General features: G+C 35.2%; 1 protein-coding gene across 1 annotated transcript; it reads right to left on the reverse strand.

The window, feature by feature from the left end:
- Positions 1–1,468: 1,468 nt before the first annotated feature.
- LOC125648199 (uncharacterized) lies at positions 1,469–19,364 on the reverse strand. Its single transcript, XM_048875163.2, has 3 exons — positions 19,175–19,364; positions 5,520–5,636; positions 1,469–2,347 (listed from the first exon to the last, which is right to left on the reverse strand). Exons 1-3 carry the CDS (start codon positions 19,278–19,280, stop codon positions 2,115–2,117), a joined length of 456 nt encoding a protein of 151 aa, XP_048731120.1. The 5' UTR covers positions 19,281–19,364; the 3' UTR covers positions 1,469–2,114.
- Between the last annotated feature and the right edge of the window lie 1,884 nt (positions 19,365–21,248).

The raw sequence follows: 21,248 nt of genomic DNA on the forward strand, positions 1-21,248 counted from the left end.
AGCTGCTTGTATAATGATAGTTTTGCTCAAGCTTGTATATTGCAAGGAACTGTTGTAAAGGTTAGCGATGTGGCCAATGGACATCGTTCTTTTTCGCCTTCCATGTGGATATTAAAAGAATACTTTTAAAATTTAACAATACCAGACAAAACTCGGCTTCGAACATGGTTTAAGTATGTTCTTTGTAAAAAGAAAAAAGTCCATGCCTGACGGTGATAAATCGGAATTTATTACATGCCACGAGACCTTGAAATATGTTTATCGCAATTCACCTTTGAATTAGAACGCTTTACCCAATATAGTATTGCGTTGTGTGACGACACAATTGAATGAGACGATTGAACAATTTGAATGACATGTTTGATGTAATACAACAAGAGTTTTCATTGGCCAATTACAGCCCGCCCACTTTCTCGAGCGGATTCAGTGTAGCTGGAGAACTGTATATAGCTCTCTGAAAAGATCCACCTCTTATTAAAAACTTGGATTTACGGGTCACAAAAAGCTGCGGACGGTTGAGGCCTGAAATCGGTGTATTCTTGTGTTGCTGTCTCATAAACTCAATATAAAAAAATCTTAACATATTTTCCTACTATATACTTGCGTCCAAACATACCTTCAAATATTCATTAAAGCCACACACCACTCGAAAACTCGCTGTTTCAAATGATTTCGTTTGTTGACGTAGCCATGTTAGGTAGCCGGTCAATTCGAACTCTTGCTATTGGTATCTATTCATAAAATCGGTTGTAAGTTATGTATTCGCTCTTCATTTATTATCAACACGAATAATTAATAGAAATTAAAACATTTTTATACCAGTTTTTGTAATTAGGTAAAATAAGCTCTAGATGAACGAAAATGCTACATAAGCCCATTAGATGGAGATCGGCCGGCGCGGCCGCTCATGACTAATGAAAGCCGCACTGCCGTGAGTTTAGCTTTTTGAATAATTATCATTTAATAGGACTGGGGTGGTATATTATTTAAACAATTTAGCTAAAATTTCGAATTGACTGGCTACCTAACATGGCTACGTCTACAAACGAAATCATCAAAAGCTGTGATCGAGTTTTTGGGTCGTATGGGGCTTTAATAAATATTTGAAGGTATGTTTGGACACAAGTATAGTAGGAAAATATGTTAGGAATTTTTTTATATTAAATTTATGAGACAACAACACAAGAATACAACTTTTTCTCTTTCTTCCTTTAAAGTTTTTTTTTCCATCTAGCATCTGGCCGTCATGTTTCAAATGCTGACTACTCCCGTATAAGGGAATTTGGGCGGACTTATACATATGGACCAATGAGAGTTTCTGTTGCATTTCGCAATTGTATTACAAACAGATTCAATTGTGTCGTTACACAACGCAATATCGGCCAAAGCGTTCTAATTCAAAGGTGAATTGCGATAAAGGAAATGTATATTATCACGAAGAAATCGCAAAATGACGGTTAAAAACACGTACATAAAGTAAATTTTATTTAAAGTCGGTACTATATACATTCAACAAATCAAAACACACGCTCTGTAGAGCTTTTTAACCGACTATTACATACATGTACATCAAAGACACAACATGCATGTACACATATACACAGACATATCACAGATTAACAAAAGAATACAAAATAAAAACAAAACATTTCATGCAAGAATATACAGATACGAAAGCATAAGACTAAGAGGAAGAAATAAAATACTACAAGCAAGAGTAGATGTATATAAAAATCATCATTAAAATTCAAGCCAATTAGCAATGTTTGTTGCTAATATTGCGAAAAGTGTAGGCTGTTTCAAATAGAAAGCTGGATAGATAGTATAAGAATTTTGAAAATAATTTAAATATAATTAAAATCAATAATGGTAGTAAATTAATCGTATAAATATTTAAAAATTCATTGCTGATGGAATTACCTAAAAAAATAAATAAATAATAAACTAGAAAAGAAAGGTCTGTTGAGCCATGCAAACATTGTTGGTACACTGTACATGTATGAATCATGGTTCACCGTGTCCATGATGGATGTTCATTGATAGAAATGTGAAATCATTAACATTGCTTATTTTAATCATTTGGTTGTAAAAATTGTCCAACCACGATCAGCATCCTAAGAATTGTGTGAATACACTGCGGGGTATCTGTCCTCAAAGTTTGTGTCGCGCTGTGGGGCGTCTCCACAGATGTCTACGCATGCTTTACAGCATTTCCAGCCTAACACCCGACCACTGATCGCCTGGGGGTTGATGCAGAACTCCCCACATTTGTCCTGAGTGACGCTCACCGCACAGTATTCGTCCAAATCGTTGGTAATGACATTGCCGTTATTTCCCCACGGACAGTCTGTGGAAACAAATGTAGACTGTTGTTGCATGTACATTGTAGATCATTTTATATTTTGTTATATACAATGTACCTTCATTTTTATGATATCAAACTTATACTGAAACAACATTTTAACTGCTAAACCAACTACCAAGCCATATTATACAGTTATTGACTGCGTCTGAGGACAACAGCTGCTTTGTTTGACCCAAGGCTGAGGGCAGCAGATCTTCGAGAGTCAAACGAATTTTATGTGCTACGCAAGTCCTTGTTGTTTATTGGTCAAAAGCAAATACAGATTATAGACATAGTATACAATGTAATAAATCTAAAATCATATAAAGGTCCAGAAAGAATAGAAACTGTTCTTATATATTGGTACATGTATTTCTAATTTCAGGGATTTTCGCTGTTGTTCCACCTCGGCTGGAAACTGCTCCTGGACGTAGTATCCTGTACCTTTTAGGGTTAAGGAGCTTGTCTCTTCACCAGTTCTCGGTCTTTGAAGCGGGAAAACTTCGCCACGATGATTCTTGGACGCGAGTTAGGATTGGTCGATAATTTCTTGATGCGGTGCACTCGTTCTTGAAAGTCAATTTCCTTTTGTGTCATGCATATTTGTCTTTATGAATTCCCTCACGGTCTCCTCACAATCTCCGTTTTCTTTCTCCGGTATCCCAGAAAAAAAGGAGATTATCCCTCATTGATCTACATCTCAGATCGATAACTTCCTCCCTTAGATCATCACACGTGTTCACAAGCTCCTCCTTTATATCTTTAAGACCGCTACTGCTGGCTGAAACACTGACTTTCATATCTTTCATATCTCTTTCCATACCTTTCACATCTTTCCTTTATCTCAGTGCTTATTATTTTCACTTCTTTTGACGCACTGTCAAATAAATTACTGAGTCCATCCAAACATGTTTCCATCTCACTTCGATTCCTTTTCACTTTTTTTAAAAATCTCTCTCAAGAGCAGATACTGAAGACTCGCACTTTTTCAACTGGTTCTCTACAATTTTCATGCGATTCATCATACCATCGATTTTGACGAGTCTTGAATCTTGAATGAATCTATTTTATTTAGTTTCTTGTCCATCCTCTTTAACCTTTCTAAAATAGTGTTAAAATCCTGACTGTTATCCCTCTCAATAGGTACATTTTGACTTGTACTGTTCGCACTGTTCACTATTGTTAAACTCTCGAGCACTATTTCAGACGTTTCGAACATCGAAGTGTTGGCCGTTGTTCGCTGACTGATGCGTGAAAACTAATCACGGGTAGCACAATCCAAATAGTAGAAAATGCTTCTCCTCTAAATCTAGAAAAACGGTGTTGGGAAACGTGAAATAATGATGTAAATCCACTCTAGATCTTATGAAGTCACGTGGTTCTTGGTCTGATGCTTTGTTTACGTAATGATTTAATTAAACAATGAAATGTTTTCTTTGTTGTTTTATCGAGTGAAGATTGTTGTGGGGGGGGGGGGGGGGGGGGGGATGGGATCTTAACCTACGTATGCAATTTTTCTCTGAAATGATTGCTACCTTCTTCACCCGATAAAACAACAAAGAAAGAAAAAATATTATTTGTGTTTTGGTGGTTTTTTCTTCTTCTAAAATTATAAATTAGGCCTAGATATCATATCGTTGACCAAGAGCTAATGCAACATTTGACCTAGACGACGCTCCATATTTGGTATATGGGTGGTTACTAAATAATCGGATCGAAATAGTTTGCAACAAGCGTGTATTCATTGTCTATCATGAAAGCAATGTCAATTTTAAAAGAATTAGAGAAAAGCTTTTCTGATGATGAAATACAGAATTTATTAAATGAAACGCAGAGCAGAAACACGAAAAATGCCTTTTCTTTTAAACTAGTGATAACATTAATGAATGTAAACAACCACCATGTCCCGTTCAGGGTTAGGGTTAATATTTACCAGACTGTACTTACTAGATATCTAGCAGTTTCTCAGTGATATTTTAAAACAGGTTAAATATTTACCAGACTGTACTTACTAGACATCTAGCAGTTTCTCAGTGATATTTTAAAACAGGTTAAATATCTACCGGTCTGTACTTACTAGATATCTAGCAGTTTCTCAGTGATATTTTAAAACAGGTTAAATATTTACCAGACTGTACTTACTAGACATCTAGCAGTTTCTCAGTGATATTTTAAAACAGGTTAAATATTTACCAGACTGTACTTACTAGATATCTAGCAGTTTCTCAATGATATTTTAAAACAGGTTAAATATTTACCAGACTGTACTTACTAGCTATCTAGCAGTTTCTCAGTGATATCAACATGTTAAATATTTACCAGACTGTACTTACTAGATATCTAGTACTTTCTCAGTGAGATCAACAGGTTAAATATTTACCAGACTGTACTTACTAGATATCTAGTACTTTCTCAGTGATATCAACAGGTTAAATATTTACCGGTCTGTACTTACTAGATATCTAGTACTTTCTCAGTGAGATCAACAGGTTAAATATTTACCAGACTGTACTTACTAGCTATCTAGCAGTTTCTCAGTGATATTTTAAAACAGGTTAAATATTTACCAGACTGTACTTACTAGACATCTAGCAGTTTCTCAGTGATATTTTAAAACAGGTTAAATATTTACCAGACTGTACTTACTAGATATCTAGCAGTTTCTCAATGATATTTTAAAACAGGTTAAATATTTACCAGACTGTACTTACTAGCTATCTAGCAGTTTCTCAGTGATATCAACATGTTAAATATTTACCAGACTGTACTTACTAGATATCTAGTACTTTCTCAGTGAGATCAACAGGTTAAATATTTACCAGACTGTACTTACTAGATATCTAGTACTTTCTCAGTGATATCAACAGGTTAAATATTTACCGGTCTGTACTTACTAGATATCTAGTACTTTCTCAGTGATATCAACATGTTAAATATTTACCGGTCTGTACTTGCTAGATATCTAGTACTTTCTCAGTGATATCAACAGATTAAATACTTACCGGCCTGGGCATACGATACATATAGTAGTTTCTCGGAGTGTTATCAACAGGTTAAATACTTACCCGGTACTAAATATCTATTAGTTTCTCAGAGTGATATCAACAGATTAAATATTTACTTGATATCTAGTAGATATTTAAAAGTTTCTCGGTGATATCAACAAATCACTTACCGGCCTGGACATACTTGATATCTAGTAGTTTCCCTGAGCAAGTAGTTGTGCAGGCACGGTAGACGTTCTCTTGGTAACAGTAGGCAGCTCTAGTTAGTTTCGTGCATAAATCTGAATCTGCGGATGAATAAATTTCATTTTGAAAATACGTGAGTATCCGACCTCCAATGCTTCACACTTTAAAATTGTTACTTTTTAAAATAAAGCGCGTTCTATCTATCTATCTATCTATCTAGACTTGTCATTTCTGTCGGTAAAACAGTGTGGCTTTCATTACAAGTTGTAAAGATATCAAAGGCAAAAACATTGGAAACACATATGAGGGCTGTTCGATATGTATTGTGTATTGTACCACAGCGCGATAACGCTTTGCACGATTTCGTGGATGTTGATAATATTGAATAGCTCTATTCAATACCTTTCCAATGATATAAACACTAGTGTTCAGCTCCACATAGTTTTAAACGTGTAGTCATTTCAATAGAACCAGTCGTTGACCACTGTTGTAAAAATGGTTGGGAAACGGGTTGACAATATTGAAGAAATTAGAGCTTATATAAAAGTTCGAACAAAACTCCATCATTCGGTAATGCAGATTTTTACTGAATTGGGGGAAAGTTTATGGGTCTGATAAGGTATCTTATGAGACAGTTCGTAGGTGGAGAAAAAATTTCTGACTGGCACAGAGTCCGTCAAAGATGCAGCAAAATCTGGCCGACCTGTGACCGTAACAGGCAAGGCAAATGTCTCAGAAGTCTGGGAAATAATTGAAAGTGGTGGCAGATACATGATTTGTGATATTGCCAATTGAAAGCTGTTGGCATATCACTATCGTGGGTGCATTTCATTTTGAAAGTACGAAAGATTTCTGCCAGATGGATACCGCATACCGGTATATGGACAGATCACCAAAAACGGGTACGAGTACAAACCGCTAAGCAATTGCTCAAAATATTTCCCAAATTCAATCAAAGACAATTTGCAAACATTGTTACTGGTGACGAAACATGGGTTCACTATTTCGAACCAGTAAGAAAAATTGGAAACAAAATACGGCTAACTTAACAGAGTTTGAAATTAAGTATTTTAAACCGCGGAGAATACTTTGAAGGGATGTAATGCTCATTTCACTATTTGGGTCGGATGCTTTTGAGATGTCTACCATACACATTACATATCGAACAGCCCTCGTATTTATGAAAGAAATAACATGTGATTGAGTAGGAACATAAGTTCGACAGCGTACTCGCTGCCAATTTAACCTAGCAGAACAAATGAAAATAAATCGTTTGTACGATTTAAAAATTTGTTTGTACGATTTGAAAAATAGTTTGTACAATTTAATAAATCGTACAAACGATTTTTAAAAATAGTACAAACCTTTTAAATCGTTTGTACAATTTACTTAATCGTACAAATGATTTTGAAAATAGTACAAACGATTTTTCAAGAGCCACCTAAACTGTTAGAACCCAAATAAAACAAGAGCCACCTAAACTGTTAGAACCCAAATAAAACAAGAACCACCTAAACTGTTAGAACCCAAATAAAACAAGAGGTCCTTAAACTGTTAGAACCCAAATAAAACAAGAACCCCCTAAACTGTTAGAACTCAAATAAAACAAGAACCCCCTAAACTGTTAGAACTCAAATAAAACAAGAACTCCCTAAACTGTTAGAACCCAAATAAAACAAGAAGTCCCCACACTGTTAGAACCCAAATAAAACAAGAACCACCTAAACTGTTAGAACCCAAATAAAACAAGAGCCACCTAAACTGTTAGAACTCAAATAAAACAAGAAGTCCCCACACTGTTAGAACTCAAATAAAACAAGAACCACCTAAACTGTTAGAACCCAAATAAAACAAGAGCCCCCTAAACTGTTAGAACTCAAATAAAACAAAAAAACCCTAAACTGTTAGAACTCAAATAAAACAAGAGCCCCCTAAACTGTTAGAACTCAAATAAAACAAGAGCCCCCTAAACTGTTAGAACTCAAATAAAACAAGAGCCACCTAAACTGTTAGAACTCAAATAAAACAAGAACTACCTAAACTGTTAGAACTCAAATAAAACAAGAACTACCTAAACTGTTAGAACGCAAATAAAACAAGAACCACCTAAACTGTTAGAAATCAAATAAAACAAGAAGTCCCCACACTGTTAGAACTCAAATAAAACAAGAACCACCTAAACTGTTAGAACCCAAATAAAACAAGAGCCCCCTAAACTGTTAGAACTCAAATAAAACAAGAACCCCTTAATTTTTAGAACTCAAATAAAACAAGAACCCCTTAAACTGTTAGAACTCAAATAAAACAAGAACCCCCTAAACTGTTAGAACTCAAATAAAACAAGAGCCCCCTAAACTGTTAGAACCCAAATAAAACAAGAGCCACCTAAACTGTTAGAACCCAAATAAAACAAGAACCACCTAAACTGTTAGAACCCAAATAAAACAAGAGGTCCTTAAACTGTTAGAACCCAAATAAAACAAGAACCCCCTAAACTGTTAGAACTCAAATAAAACAAGAACCCCCTAAACTGTTAGAACTCAAATAAAACAAGAACTCCCTAAACTGTTAGAACCCAAATAAAACAAGAAGTCCCCACACTGTTAGAACTCAAATAAAACAAGAACCACCTAAACTGTTAGAACCCAAATAAAACAAGAGCCCCCTAAACTGTTAGAACTCAAATAAAACAAGAACCCCCTAAACTGTTAGAACTCAAATAAAACAAGAGCCACCTAAACTGTTAGAAATCAAATAAAACAAGAGGTCCCTAAACTGTTAGAACTCAAATAAAACAAGAGCCACCTAAACTGTTAGAACTCAAATAAAACAAGAGCCACCTAAACTGTTAGAACCCCAATAAAACAAAAAGTCCCCACACTGTTAGAACTCAAATAAAACAAGAACCACCTAAACTGTTAGAACCCAAATAAATCAAGAACCACCTAAACTGTTAGAACTCAAATAAAACAAAAGCCACCTAAACTGTTAGAACTCAAATAAAACAAGAGCCACCTAAACTGTTAGAACTCAAATAAAACAAGAGCCACCTAAACTGTTAGAACTCAAATAAAACAAGAACTACCTAAACTGTTAGAACTCAAATAAAACAAGAACTACCTAAACTGTTAGAACGCAAATAAAACAAGAACCACCTAAACTGTTAGAACCCCAATAAAACAAGAAGTCCCCACACTGTTAGAACTCAAATAAAACAAGAACCCCTTAATTTTTAGAACTCAAATAAAACAAGAACCCCTTAAACTGTTAGAACTCAAATAAAACAAGAACCCCCTAAACTGTTAGAACTCAAATAAAACAAGAGCCCCCTAAACTGTTAGAACTCAAATAAAACAAGAGTCACCTAAACTGTTAGAACTCAAATAAAACAAGAACCACCTAAACTGTTAGAACTCAAATAAAACAAGAAGTCCCCACACTGTTAGAACTCAAATAAAACAAGAACCACCTAAACTGTTAGACCCCCCCCCCCCAAAAAAAAAACCCCAACAAGTATCCAGCACTTCAGGAAGTGATGCATAAGAAATGACAAGTTGCTGTCTTTTTAATATAGGATTAAACATTCTTTTTGAAGAATTTATCGATGTGTAAACTCCAGACATTTTACTCACAAACTGAATAAAAGTGCGAAGCACTTTTATGTTTAGTTTGTGAGTAAAATGTCCGGAGTTTACACATTGATAAATTCTCTAAAAGAATGTTTGATTCTTATAATTCCAATTCATTCCCTTTATTAACGATTGCAAAAATTTGAATAGTTTCCCCGCACTATGTTATTTGTTTTCAGGCGTGTATGAATACATCGCGTTTTCGGATTTATTGATGTATAAACTCTTGTTCAGCTTTATTTTTGTCCAATCAAAACAATTGTAATTAATAAAATTGGAATTATAATAAAATGGACTGCAATGACTAAAAGGTTTCAGGTGTGGAATGACAAATTCGTATACATTTACATAAGCGTTACCAGGTCTACGTCATGAGTGTGTAACTACCAGGCACGGAGCCCAAATTAGGGAAAGTTACCGCTTCTGACATTTTTGTACAGCACCCTCTTTAGATAATATATGGTTATCAATCTAAATTTATGATATATAGCACATTTTATGATGAATTAGACTGCATGACATTTTTTCTTATTAAAACATTAGAGACAGTTTTTCCCAATGATACAGAACAAGTTTTTCTAAACAAAAAATTTCTTGACAATATTGTTGGAAGTTAAGCTTGCGCTGCATACACATATGTACGCTTATTCACCGACTAAATTGTGAGGAAATAAGGATAGAAACGCCCATCTCATTTGGGTGTTGCTAAAACATGGAACGGAAACCGAAGACGGAACGGAACGGAAAATATTGTATGCAATAATGCTATGAGGAGGTCAGCATTTTGCAAAATAAAAGGTTTGTCATGAACAAGGGAAACAGAAACTACAGAGAGAATGAGACGTCACCCACAGAATCCACCATTTCATATACGCCATGCTAATGCATATATATATATATATATATATATATATATATATATATATATTAAAAGAAATAGAATAAACAGTACACAAAGTTAAAAATTTAACGCAAGCGCTTTCATTTTATAATCCTCAGGCGTTACATTTTAAAATAGTTTTTAAAATTTAAAATTTTTTATGAAAAAACTATTTTAAAATGTAACGCCTGAGGATTATAAAATGAAAGCGCTTGCGTTAAATTTTTAACTTTGTGTACTGTTTATTCTATTTCTTTTAATATTTTATACCGGACACTGTGATTTTTTTTAAAAACACAATTTGGATATATATATATATATATATATATATATATATATATATATATATATATATATATATATATATATATATACTAAAAAAACATTAAAACACTTTTCGAAATATTTCAACCGTTTCACCAGCCTTCATCAGTCGTGTTTATTAAAATGCATAGCAACTAACGTTGAACAACGTATTATGACGTCACAATGTACATACATCTGAAAGGCAACGTCATGTATCAAAATTGCGCCAAAAACATCTGAAAAATTGCGAGAGCTACTGTAATAACCGTTTAAATCATACCTGTAAGTGGACTCGAATGCCTCGTTCACACGAAGAGTTTAATTCGCATTAAACGTAAGTTAATGCGAATTAAATCTGAACCGCGTTCACACGGAGATTTTAATGCGCATTAGTTTACTTCGAATTAAAATTGACGTCGCGATTTAATGCGAATTAAATTTACTTCGCATTAGCTCCGTGTGAACGCTAAGTGAAGCTAATTCGAATTAAATGTAGACGCATGCGTAATGGCCAATTTGGGTCACATGCATCATACCCATGGTCAGCTATATATATTAATGTTAGTTTTGTACGAAAAACTAAGCAAAATGATAATAATCACTAAAAACATGTACAAACAGCATGTCATTAGATAATGTGAGACGTAAATCTGTGCTCTGCATAGGCATACTGAGTAATACATTTGGAAGGAATTGTTTTTAAATACGACAACAATGTTTTAAAATAGTGATAATATGATTTTCTTTTTTACATTTTTTAAAACATATGCCGCTCATTGTTAATTTTTATACCATATGACGTCATAGTAGACTTATAATACGTATTACTAATTAAAAATTACGTCATAACAGTAGTCAGCGGAATGGTGAAAAAGACGTTCCGAAGTTTTAAAATTGGGCCCATGAAGAAACAATATATTGTCTAGATTGAATGCTGGTTGTCGGAGGAAATAACAAGTAATTTCTTGGGAACATATAAATAAACACGACAAAAAACTCCTTATGTGTAGATCAGAATTATGTATGTAGGCCTAAATTGTAAACATGTAGTATACTACATGTAGGCCTATATAGCGTTTTGAACAAAGAATTCTGTATCTACACAAAATTCATTAAAATATCTATAAAAATAATAACATAGTCTATTCTTTAATTTATTTCGCGCACCCTTTAATAGAGATGCATACGAATTTAATGCGCATTAGTTTACTTCGCATTTTAAAAATATTACCGGGGTGTGAACGCTATTTAATTCGAATTAATTTAATGCGCATTATTTTACTTCGCATCAAATTTGATGCGAAGTAAAATTTAATGCGCATCCGTGTGAACGAGGCATAATTGGTGTAAAGTAAATTCTTGCATATACATAAACATATATGTTTAAAAAAAAAAATGTTAATAGATAGTACACATATACTACACCCAAAAATGTTCATTAAGATAGTTCATAGACAGTAATGTTCCCTTTTGTTTATACCAACTGGTATATATGTATTAAGCTTTTTCTTCCATAGATTTTCTCTATATTTCCGGTAAATCTCGCTCTTGTGCCTATTATGCTATAATCATCTATGGTGTGAAAATCGGAATAAAAATGAACAGCCACAGGGTCATTAGTTTCCCTTCTGATGAGTGATAAATTCAAGACATGTCTCTGATATAAAGTTCCACCAGTTTCTCCCACAAAACAAATTGCAAACAAATTCCCAAAATTTTGATTTTAATCATAATAAAGTATTTTCTTCCGATTTTTGGTGTTATCTTAGCTACATTAATCATTCTAATTCTTATATTCTGTTCCGTTTTCCGTTCCGCGTTTTAGCAACACCCATCTTATTTACAGTAGAAATAGCCAGCTTATGGAAAATAGTTATTGACACAGAATTAGCCAGCTTAATAGTTATTTACACGAAAATAGCCAGCTTATGTAAAATAGTAAATAATTTACACTGATATAGCCAGCTTAATAGTTATTTACACGGAAATAGCCAGCTTATGCAAATTAGTAAGTTATTTACACAGAAATAGCCAGCTTAATAGTTATTTACACGGAAATAGCCAGCTTATGTAAAATAGTAAATAATTTACACAGAAATAGCCTGCTTAATAGCTATTTACACGGAAATAGCCAGCTTATTTAATATAGTAAGTTATTTACACAGAAATAGCCAGCTTATGTAAAACAGTAAATAATTTACACAGAAATAGCCTGCTTAATAGTTATTTACACAGAAATAGCCAGCTTATGTAAAATAGTAAATAATTTACACAGAAATAGCCTGCTTAATAGTTATTTACACAGAAATAGCCTGCTTAATAGTTATTTACACGGAAATAGCCAGCTTATGTAAAATAGTAAGTTATTTACACAGAAATAGCCTGCTTAATAGTTATTTACACAGAAATAGTCAGCTTAATAGTTATTTACACAGAAATAGTCAGCTTAAAGGTTATTTACACAGAAATAGTCAGCTTAAAAGTTATTTACACAGAAATAGTCAGCTTAAAAGTTATTTACACGGAAATAGTCAGCTTAAAAGTTATATACACAAAGTTTGCTTGTGCACTGTGAACGCATAGCAGACACCAGGAGTTGTGTGAAATTTACACCTACAGTATTAATAAATTGGCGGATGTGATCAAGGCTTTATACTTGGTGATGGTGTGGATCTAGGGAAGCGTGATAAAGCATATTCAGGTTGTCGATGAAACATGAATTTAGTTTATTTCTTGTTAGGTTATTTCAGCCCTCGTTTTAAAAAGAATAAAGATACGACGTTTGTATTTTATCCTCGTTCTATAAAAGTAAACAACAGATGCCTCTAGAGATTAGGAAATTTTTTATAGTTTACTTTTAAAAGCGCAGTATCATTCAGTGCATGTAATAAAACTCGCATACTGATACCATCTTGTCTATAGATTCCAACTTCAGATAATACTTTGATTGTCTTCCTGAGTAGCAAGGGATATTTTCGTGACAGAAGACACCATATGCTGCTTCAAGTTTTTCATGCATAATATAACATACAAATTATCAGATATAACAGAAGATAACAATATGTTATATGGGCATTAGCGTTCAACTAGGGGAGTAAAGCATTTTAAAGTTCCGAACCGGTGTTTTAGCATAGAATTTCCTTCCGCATAGACTCCCCCCTCCGGAAAAACGGGCCCGAGATAGACATTCCCCCCGGAAAGATGGGCCTGGCATAGAATTTCCCCATAGGAAGAATAAACCCGGGCCCAATCCCCCCTTGGAAAAACCGCCCCAGTTTAGGATTTCCCCCTAAATGACAGAAAGCTTTTCCCCCTTCTTACATTTTAGCTATGTATCCGTTTCCAGTTCTACTACAATTCTCTTGCTTATCTAGACTCAGGAATTCTTATTATTTTTTTTTTATTTTGAGCAGGGTCTTGTGTATCACAATCATCATCTTATGTTTGATTTTTTAAAAAAAAGGAAATTATTCAAATCGTGTAATGGTATATAAAAATTCATTCATACATCTCAAGTCTTTGCTGTTATCTACCAGTATCTAACATCTGAAATAGTGAAGTTGGGAAGAAGTTAATGTCTTCTTAATTTAAAATTTCGAATTTAAATAAAAGGTTACTTTTAGTTATTCAGTGCATTTAATTTACTTTTTAGATATTTTAATTGTATATCTTTTAGTCAACTTTTTACGAAAAACCCTAATGATATTGACCATCGTTAAAGTCTTTTGGGAATATATATTGTATTTACAATACGCAATTCAAAGTTTTCAGCATGTAAACCCAACTTCAACAACTCAACAATAACAAAAAATCTTTTATTTTATGAATATCGTAATACATATGCATTAATGAGCGCATAACTATTTCATTAAACTATAACAATTTAACAGCACATATTTGTTTCTTTTTGTAACTTTTTTGTGTGGATAACATGTACCTCCTCATAGCAATAATAACAAACTTCATTGATTATTATCTTCAATTGCATGGGTTTGCTTCATTCTATATTTATTCAAAAGCTTCTACATGAGAAAAAAAAAAAAAAAAAAAGATTCCGGTCGATGAAATCAGGAAACAGGAGGGGGAAAATTCTATTCCAGGGCGGTTTTTCCGCCCAAGGGGAAATTCTATACTGACTTTGTACATAGGGGGAAATTATATGCTGGGGCGCTTTTTCCCCCTATGGGGGAAGATCTATTCCGGGGCCGTTTTTCCGGGGGGAAGGTCTATGCTACAACATCGGGACTAGAATACTGCAATACGCTGAAAATGTCGAAAATTCGGGGAGTCCAAAAAAATTGCGTTTGTGTAACAATTTCTCTCCAATAAATTATTCAGATTTGTGCAACAGTGTTTTGCCTTTTTTTTCTAAATAAACAAAGAAACTTTGTCAAAATTAGAACAAATAAAATATTGCATGGTAGATAGATTTTGATGTGCCAATGGTGATTTTGATGTTATGTAAAGCTGTTTCAAACTTTTATTTCAACCTAGGCAAGGCGGAGAGGGCGGGTGAGTGAATTGAAATTCATAACAGACAATTCCGCGTCTGCGCAATGATACCTAAAACCTTTACGAGGTCAGATATACGACAAGAGTCTCAGGTAGGTGAGCAGAGAGAGGATGTACTGGGTGACATATTTTACACAGCCTCGCTATATGTATAGGGTATGTGTGATGTAGTCTTGATTTGTTCACAACCTACCACCCACCCACTCCACATAACCCAAACAATCTACCACCCGCTCCCCTCCACATAACGCACACAATCTACCACCCGCTCCCCTCCACATAGGGCACACAATCTACAACCCACTCCCCTCCACATAACGCATACGATTTACCACCCACTTCCCTCCACATAACGCATACGATCTACCACCCACTCCCCTCCACATAACGCTCACAACCTACCACCTACCCACTCCCCTCCACATAACACATACAATCTATCACCCACCCACTCCCCTCCACATAACGCACACAATCCACCACCCACTCCCCTCCACATAACGCACACAATCCACCACCCACTCCCCTCCACATACAATATATCACTCACCCACTCCCCTCCACATAACGCACACAATCCACCACCCACCCACTCCCCTCCACATAACGCATACGAACTACCACCCACTCCCCTCCACATAACGCACACAACCTACCATCCACCCACTCCCCTCCACATAACGCATACGATCTATCACCCACCCACTTCCCTCCAGATAACGCTCACAACCTACCACCCACCCACTCCCCTCCACATAACGCATACGAACTACCACCCACTCCCCTCCACATAACACAAACAATATATCACCCACTCACTCCCCTCCACTTAACATATACAACCTTTCATCCACTCCCCTCTAGATAACACATACAACCTTTCATCCACTCCACTCCACATAACGCACACAATTTATCACCCACCCACTACATATAATGCTCACAACCTACCACCCACCCACTCCCCCCACATAACACAAATAATATACCACCCACCCACTCCCCTACATATAACGCACACAACCTACCACCCACCCACTGCCCCCTACATAATACATACAATCTATCACCCACTCACTCCCCTCCACATAGCACATACAACCTATCATCCACTTCCCTCCACATAACCCACACAATCTACCACCCACCCACTCCCCTCCACATAACCCACACAATGTATCACCCACCCACTACACATAGCGCTCACAACCTACCACCCACCCACTCTCCTCCACATAACACAGATAATATATCACCCACCCACTTCCCTCCACATAATGCACACAACCTACCACCCACCCACTCCCCTCCACATAACACAAATAATATATCACCCACCCACTTCCCTCCACATAACGCACACAACCTACCACCCACCCACTCCCCTCCACATAACACAAATAATCTATCACCCACCCACTCCCCTCCACATAACGCACACAATCACCCACCCACTCCACATAATGCACATACAATTCACCACCCACCCACTACCCTCCATATAATGCATACAATCTAGGCGACAGTCCAACTGATACGGTTGAATCATAAAAGTCGTATTTTTCCGCGTTTTAAAAAAATATCTGCGATCTTAAAATATACGTGCTTCCCAATACCTGCAGACTCTAAATCCCTATTTGAAATCTGAATAATCCCCCCCCCCCCAAATAATGGTGTTGATAACTTGTAGATCTATATGTAACAATGAGTGCACTGCAAATGTACATGCCATACCATCATCATTACATGTCAATCAAAATATTTGTATTTACTAAGATTCTATAAAGTACATCTAATATATTCCTCGAAATCAGGGTACTTTAGTTGTTTCTGCTAAACTAACAATCATTCGTGAACAACGAGTAAACGGTCAATGCACGTGAGGCAGGGAGACTGATCACTTTGACCTATAAGATTAACTGAAGTGCTAAAATAAAATAAGTGCTAAAAAGGCCACTACTTTCTAAAGCGATGGCTAAAAACCATTCCCATGTATTATGTTTATGTGAACATTCACACAGAAACTTGACAAACGGCAGGTCGGCCATTTCTATTTTTAATTTGCGATGATTTAGATTCGAAAACAGTCTAGGTATGAATAAACGATACATGTATTGATGTAACTGTTTTATGCCAATATTGAATAGCAAATTTCAATAAAAGAAAACAAAATACCTACACAGTATAGTTATCTGAATGTATAACATGCAAGTTGATTACTGCATACATAGTGTATGTGTTTGGTGGGGTTTTATGCATTGATAGATTTGATAGCTAACTCTCTGTTCATCATGCAGTGCAATTGTCTTTGTTTTCCTTTGTCTATGATTTTGGACTCTGTCAATGTGCAACCTAATGCTCCTCTGTTGGCCCAAATTGGTTGAATAAATATTCTATTCTATAAAACATTATTTTATTTGTCACTTGAGTAGAATCACCACCTCGCCAATATGGCCCTGCTAACAAATGTGAAAGTACGTATACATGTACGAGCATATTTCTTTGAGCTTTGAAAATATATTCATAACTTTTCCCCATTTTTCTTTTCAATGATACCACACACTTGAAACTGATTGACGACCCCCCCCCCCCCCCCCCCCCAATTCGTTCTCCACTTTTAATGATCAAAATCTACTCTCTAATATGTTTAAAAGATTTCACAAAAATATCAAGATTATACACATTATCACAGAAGCTCAATTTTAGAGAGTTTGTTAAATTTTGTTTTGTACAAACAAAGATTATGAAATGTTATTGTTTATTGTTTGCATATGGATATCGATTTAAAGTTAATATATCTTTCACATTTCAAGTATGGTTTAGGTCAAATGTGTCATCTAAAAGTTAGATTTGTGACTGTGCAAAATTAAGATCCTTTAAATTACAAAATGAAAATGGTTTGTTTGTAAACATAAAACGACCCGAGTCTTTACTATAGTCCACTAATTACACGTCCAGCACTGTAGTCACATCCAGAATTTACAGGTGACATGGCTTCAAACTGTACGAGCTCGGTCGTTTGGGATACATAGATAGATGCATTAAACATACAAGTAACACGGACGGTATAGGTATAACTCGTGTCAACTCATTTCTGAACTTCAGGATGCCTTTTTATAACATAAATATTGCTTTTATCATTGCATTGAGGGCCCAGTTGCATGAAGATGAGTTAAGTTTAACTGACAGTTAAAATTTAGTTATTACTATATAAATGTAGGAGTTAATGAATAGTTAACTGTAAGTTAAAGTTAACTAACCTGAGTGCAAATGGGTCCAGAAGGTCTAAATGGCTGTCAGCATTAAGGAGTTATATTTGTAATGTTTAACATCAAAAAATATTATTTTTTCAAAAAACGTGAACCCGTCATTTTAAAATTTTATTAAGGAATGCCTAGGTCGTTTGTATTATAAACAAACGGAAGCAGTGAGTAACTAGTAAGATTATCTTAATTGATCATGATATAGGTGTTTCTATCGAGAAGTAAAATACCATTACATATAAATGTAGACGTTAATTTGATGTTCATTTGTACACCATGTTTAATATCAAGCTTATGCAGCCAGCACTAATAGTCGTTACCATCTCATCCACTAACAACATTTTCTTGCATGTACATTGCATCATATTTATTGTACCTCAAGTACCGTTTAACATGGTTTGAGCGAAATAATTTGAATTGACAAAATATATAACATTTCTCATTCAAGAAAAATCAAACACTGTCCCCCCCCCCCTCTCTCTCTCTCTAGCCGACCAAACCTACTAAATGAGGACGTCCTCACAATGTGTAGAAGAGAATACACACATATAATTATTATAAAGACAAAAAGTACTATGTTAGGTATAGCTATAGGGATACCTATATAAGCTTATCTAATACTCTCTTTCGAATTGTGAAAAAGGTTTTTGAGAGAGAATACATGTATTAGTAAGGACATGTCCTCACACCACTTGTCCTCACTAAGCTAATAATTTGTATCTACACCTTTCACATGGTGTAGGTCATATTTATGAGGATGCAGTTGTGAGGACATTTTTTTTTTTTGGTCAACATAGTGCAATTCTGTCCTCATAACTTCTGTCCATTGGTTGAAATTTATCCTCACTTTACAGGTTTTACTGACCCCCCCCCTCTCTCTCTCTCTCTGTATGCTTACAGTATATACCAAATCTAGTGTAAACCCAACCTACGTTGATGCAGATATAACTTTTAGTAGTAAAACGCCATTTGCAACCCACTACGGTATGCGTACAAGTTTCTTTTTATATTGACACCCCCACCCCCCACTTTCACAAAGTAGTACTCACCTGCAATTGTACAGTCAACTGTACATGCTACAGCAAATAAGAAATGCATTAGTCGGTATTCCATTCCTGTTAGTAAACTGTTAGTACAAATGAATGTCCAATGCATGGAAATAAATCGCAACACTCTCACTACAATATCTATCCAAAGTACGGCGGTTTATGTTGTCAGCATCTGTCAGTCTGTCGCGTTGTTTTGAAACACAAACAAATGTTTCAGCGTTTTTTAAATTCCACACAGCTAGAATTGAACATACTTGTATCATAGGCATTCATTCCTAACTATCATTTAGACAAACTTGATCAAATTTAATTCACGCATGGTGTGTTCAACACATAAATTTCTATATTGTGGGGCCTATATTAATTAAGATAATCCTAGTTTAAACTTGTGCGGATGATAAGTCAATTTCAATTGACAATTTTTGAAAATAAAGATAAGTAAAAATTAACAACATGTTGATTTCGGTCAAACCATGGTTTTATCCGAACAGGTTACAACATTACCCGCGTACTTCGATCGTCCTCGGTCGATATCGTGCTCTTGGTTAGTGCGATTAATTCACAAGTTGTTGAGTTTTCTTTGACCAAAATCAACAGGCTATGGCAACAGCTGCTGTCATTTTTCTTCAGGTTGATTTTTGGGAACAATCACTTACTTGTATCATGTTACATTGTTCTTCGGGTCTACTTTTGGAAACATAAAATTGGGACAAATAAATTATGTTTAAAGGACCCTAAAAGAATTGAGAGTAGGATCGGTAGGTGGGGAAAACATACTATTTTGTAAGCTTATTTTTGTTCACCAGGACGACTAACAACCGGCGTTTTGCTATTTTTCCATACTCATTACTTAGAGGTAAGACAGTCTTATAGCACTTCATCAAGTTCTGGGAAATGACACTCTACCCCCTCCCCCCCTTATGAAATATTCCGTCGACCCAAGTCGTTATACTGTAGAATGGAATTTCAACAGGCGAACCACAGCGTAGGTTATCTCTACACATTGCAACACTATGCGAAACATGATCTGAAAGTGTGACAGGTGCCCCATACGTGTTTTCCAATTCACTATTATAATGACATCGAAGAGAGGTTTACAATGATACTTGAATCCAAAGAAGCAAGATCCCAGACTGAAATTGCCATAGATTTCATAGGGTTCGTTTTGACCTGGTGTTGTTCTACAAAAACATGCATGCACTTTACAATCTTTAGGCCACTGAGACGGACACCGTGCAAATGTGTACACGTGATGGTGTACACCATCCACGTGTTCAGGATATGTCTTAGTAAATGCACAACACATTCAATATGGCTGGAAAATGGTGTGACGGAAAAACTGCAGATTTTTCTCTCCGTATTTTGCTATCTGTAAAGCATATAAGAGGATTATTCAAGTGCTCCGTATGTAGAATTTACAAGGGTTCAAAATGTATTCTAAAGATTAAATGTATACGACTGATATTTCGTAAAATCGCTAAAAACACGTTCGGCGCAAAAAAAAAAAAAAAAAAAAAAAAAAAAAAAGGAAAAAAAAAAAAGAAAAGAAAGATCAACAGATACTTTGAAGTAATTTTCATATGTGTAGTGTAATGCCTGCATTGGCTTTTGAGAGAGTAGTCCAATGCTTGCATTGGCTCTTGGCAGAGTGGTCCAATGCCTGCATTGGCTCTTGAGAAAGTGGTCCAATGCCTGCATTGGCTCTTGACAGAGTGGTCCAATGCCTGTCTTGGTTCTGGAGAGAGTCCCGTAAAAACAAATTGCGAAATGGAAAAAAGTTGCAACAAATATAATCGATAGTATGTTGATGTTTCCATACAACCTTTCGCTGGTCATTTTAGTGAATGGATAGTTTAAACCATATCCTTTGAATCTCGTTACCAATGTGATTATAAACAATTTTTAAAATAAATGAACTCAAATTCATTGACTTTGATATTAAAAGGCACCATTTCTTTTCAAATCACTCCAAACATTGATCTTATATTAGAAAAAAATAGTTTGGATAATTTTTTTTTAGTTCAGTCCGTTGTATGTAGTTATATGTAGGTATATGTATAAATGCACATTGAAT

The sequence above is a fragment of the Ostrea edulis genome, chromosome 6 (genome assembly GCF_947568905.1).
Source record: "Ostrea edulis chromosome 6, xbOstEdul1.1, whole genome shotgun sequence".
NCBI lineage: Eukaryota > Metazoa > Mollusca > Bivalvia > Ostreida > Ostreidae > Ostrea > Ostrea edulis.

Bases quoted from the DNA above. Each gene is read 5' to 3' on its own strand.
- LOC125648199 (XM_048875163.2), bottom strand. From the start codon at position 19,280: ATGCATTGGACATTCATTTGTACTAACAGTTTACTAACAGGAATGGAA. The intron at 5,637-19,174 runs GTGAGTACTACT...ATTCATCCGCAG, and splicing joins AGTTGACTGTACAATTGCAG to ATTCAGATTTATGCACGAAA. The intron at 2,348-5,519 runs GTAAGTGATTTG...TTGTTTCCACAG, and splicing joins TATCAAGTATGTCCAGGCCG to ACTGTCCGTGGGGAAATAAC.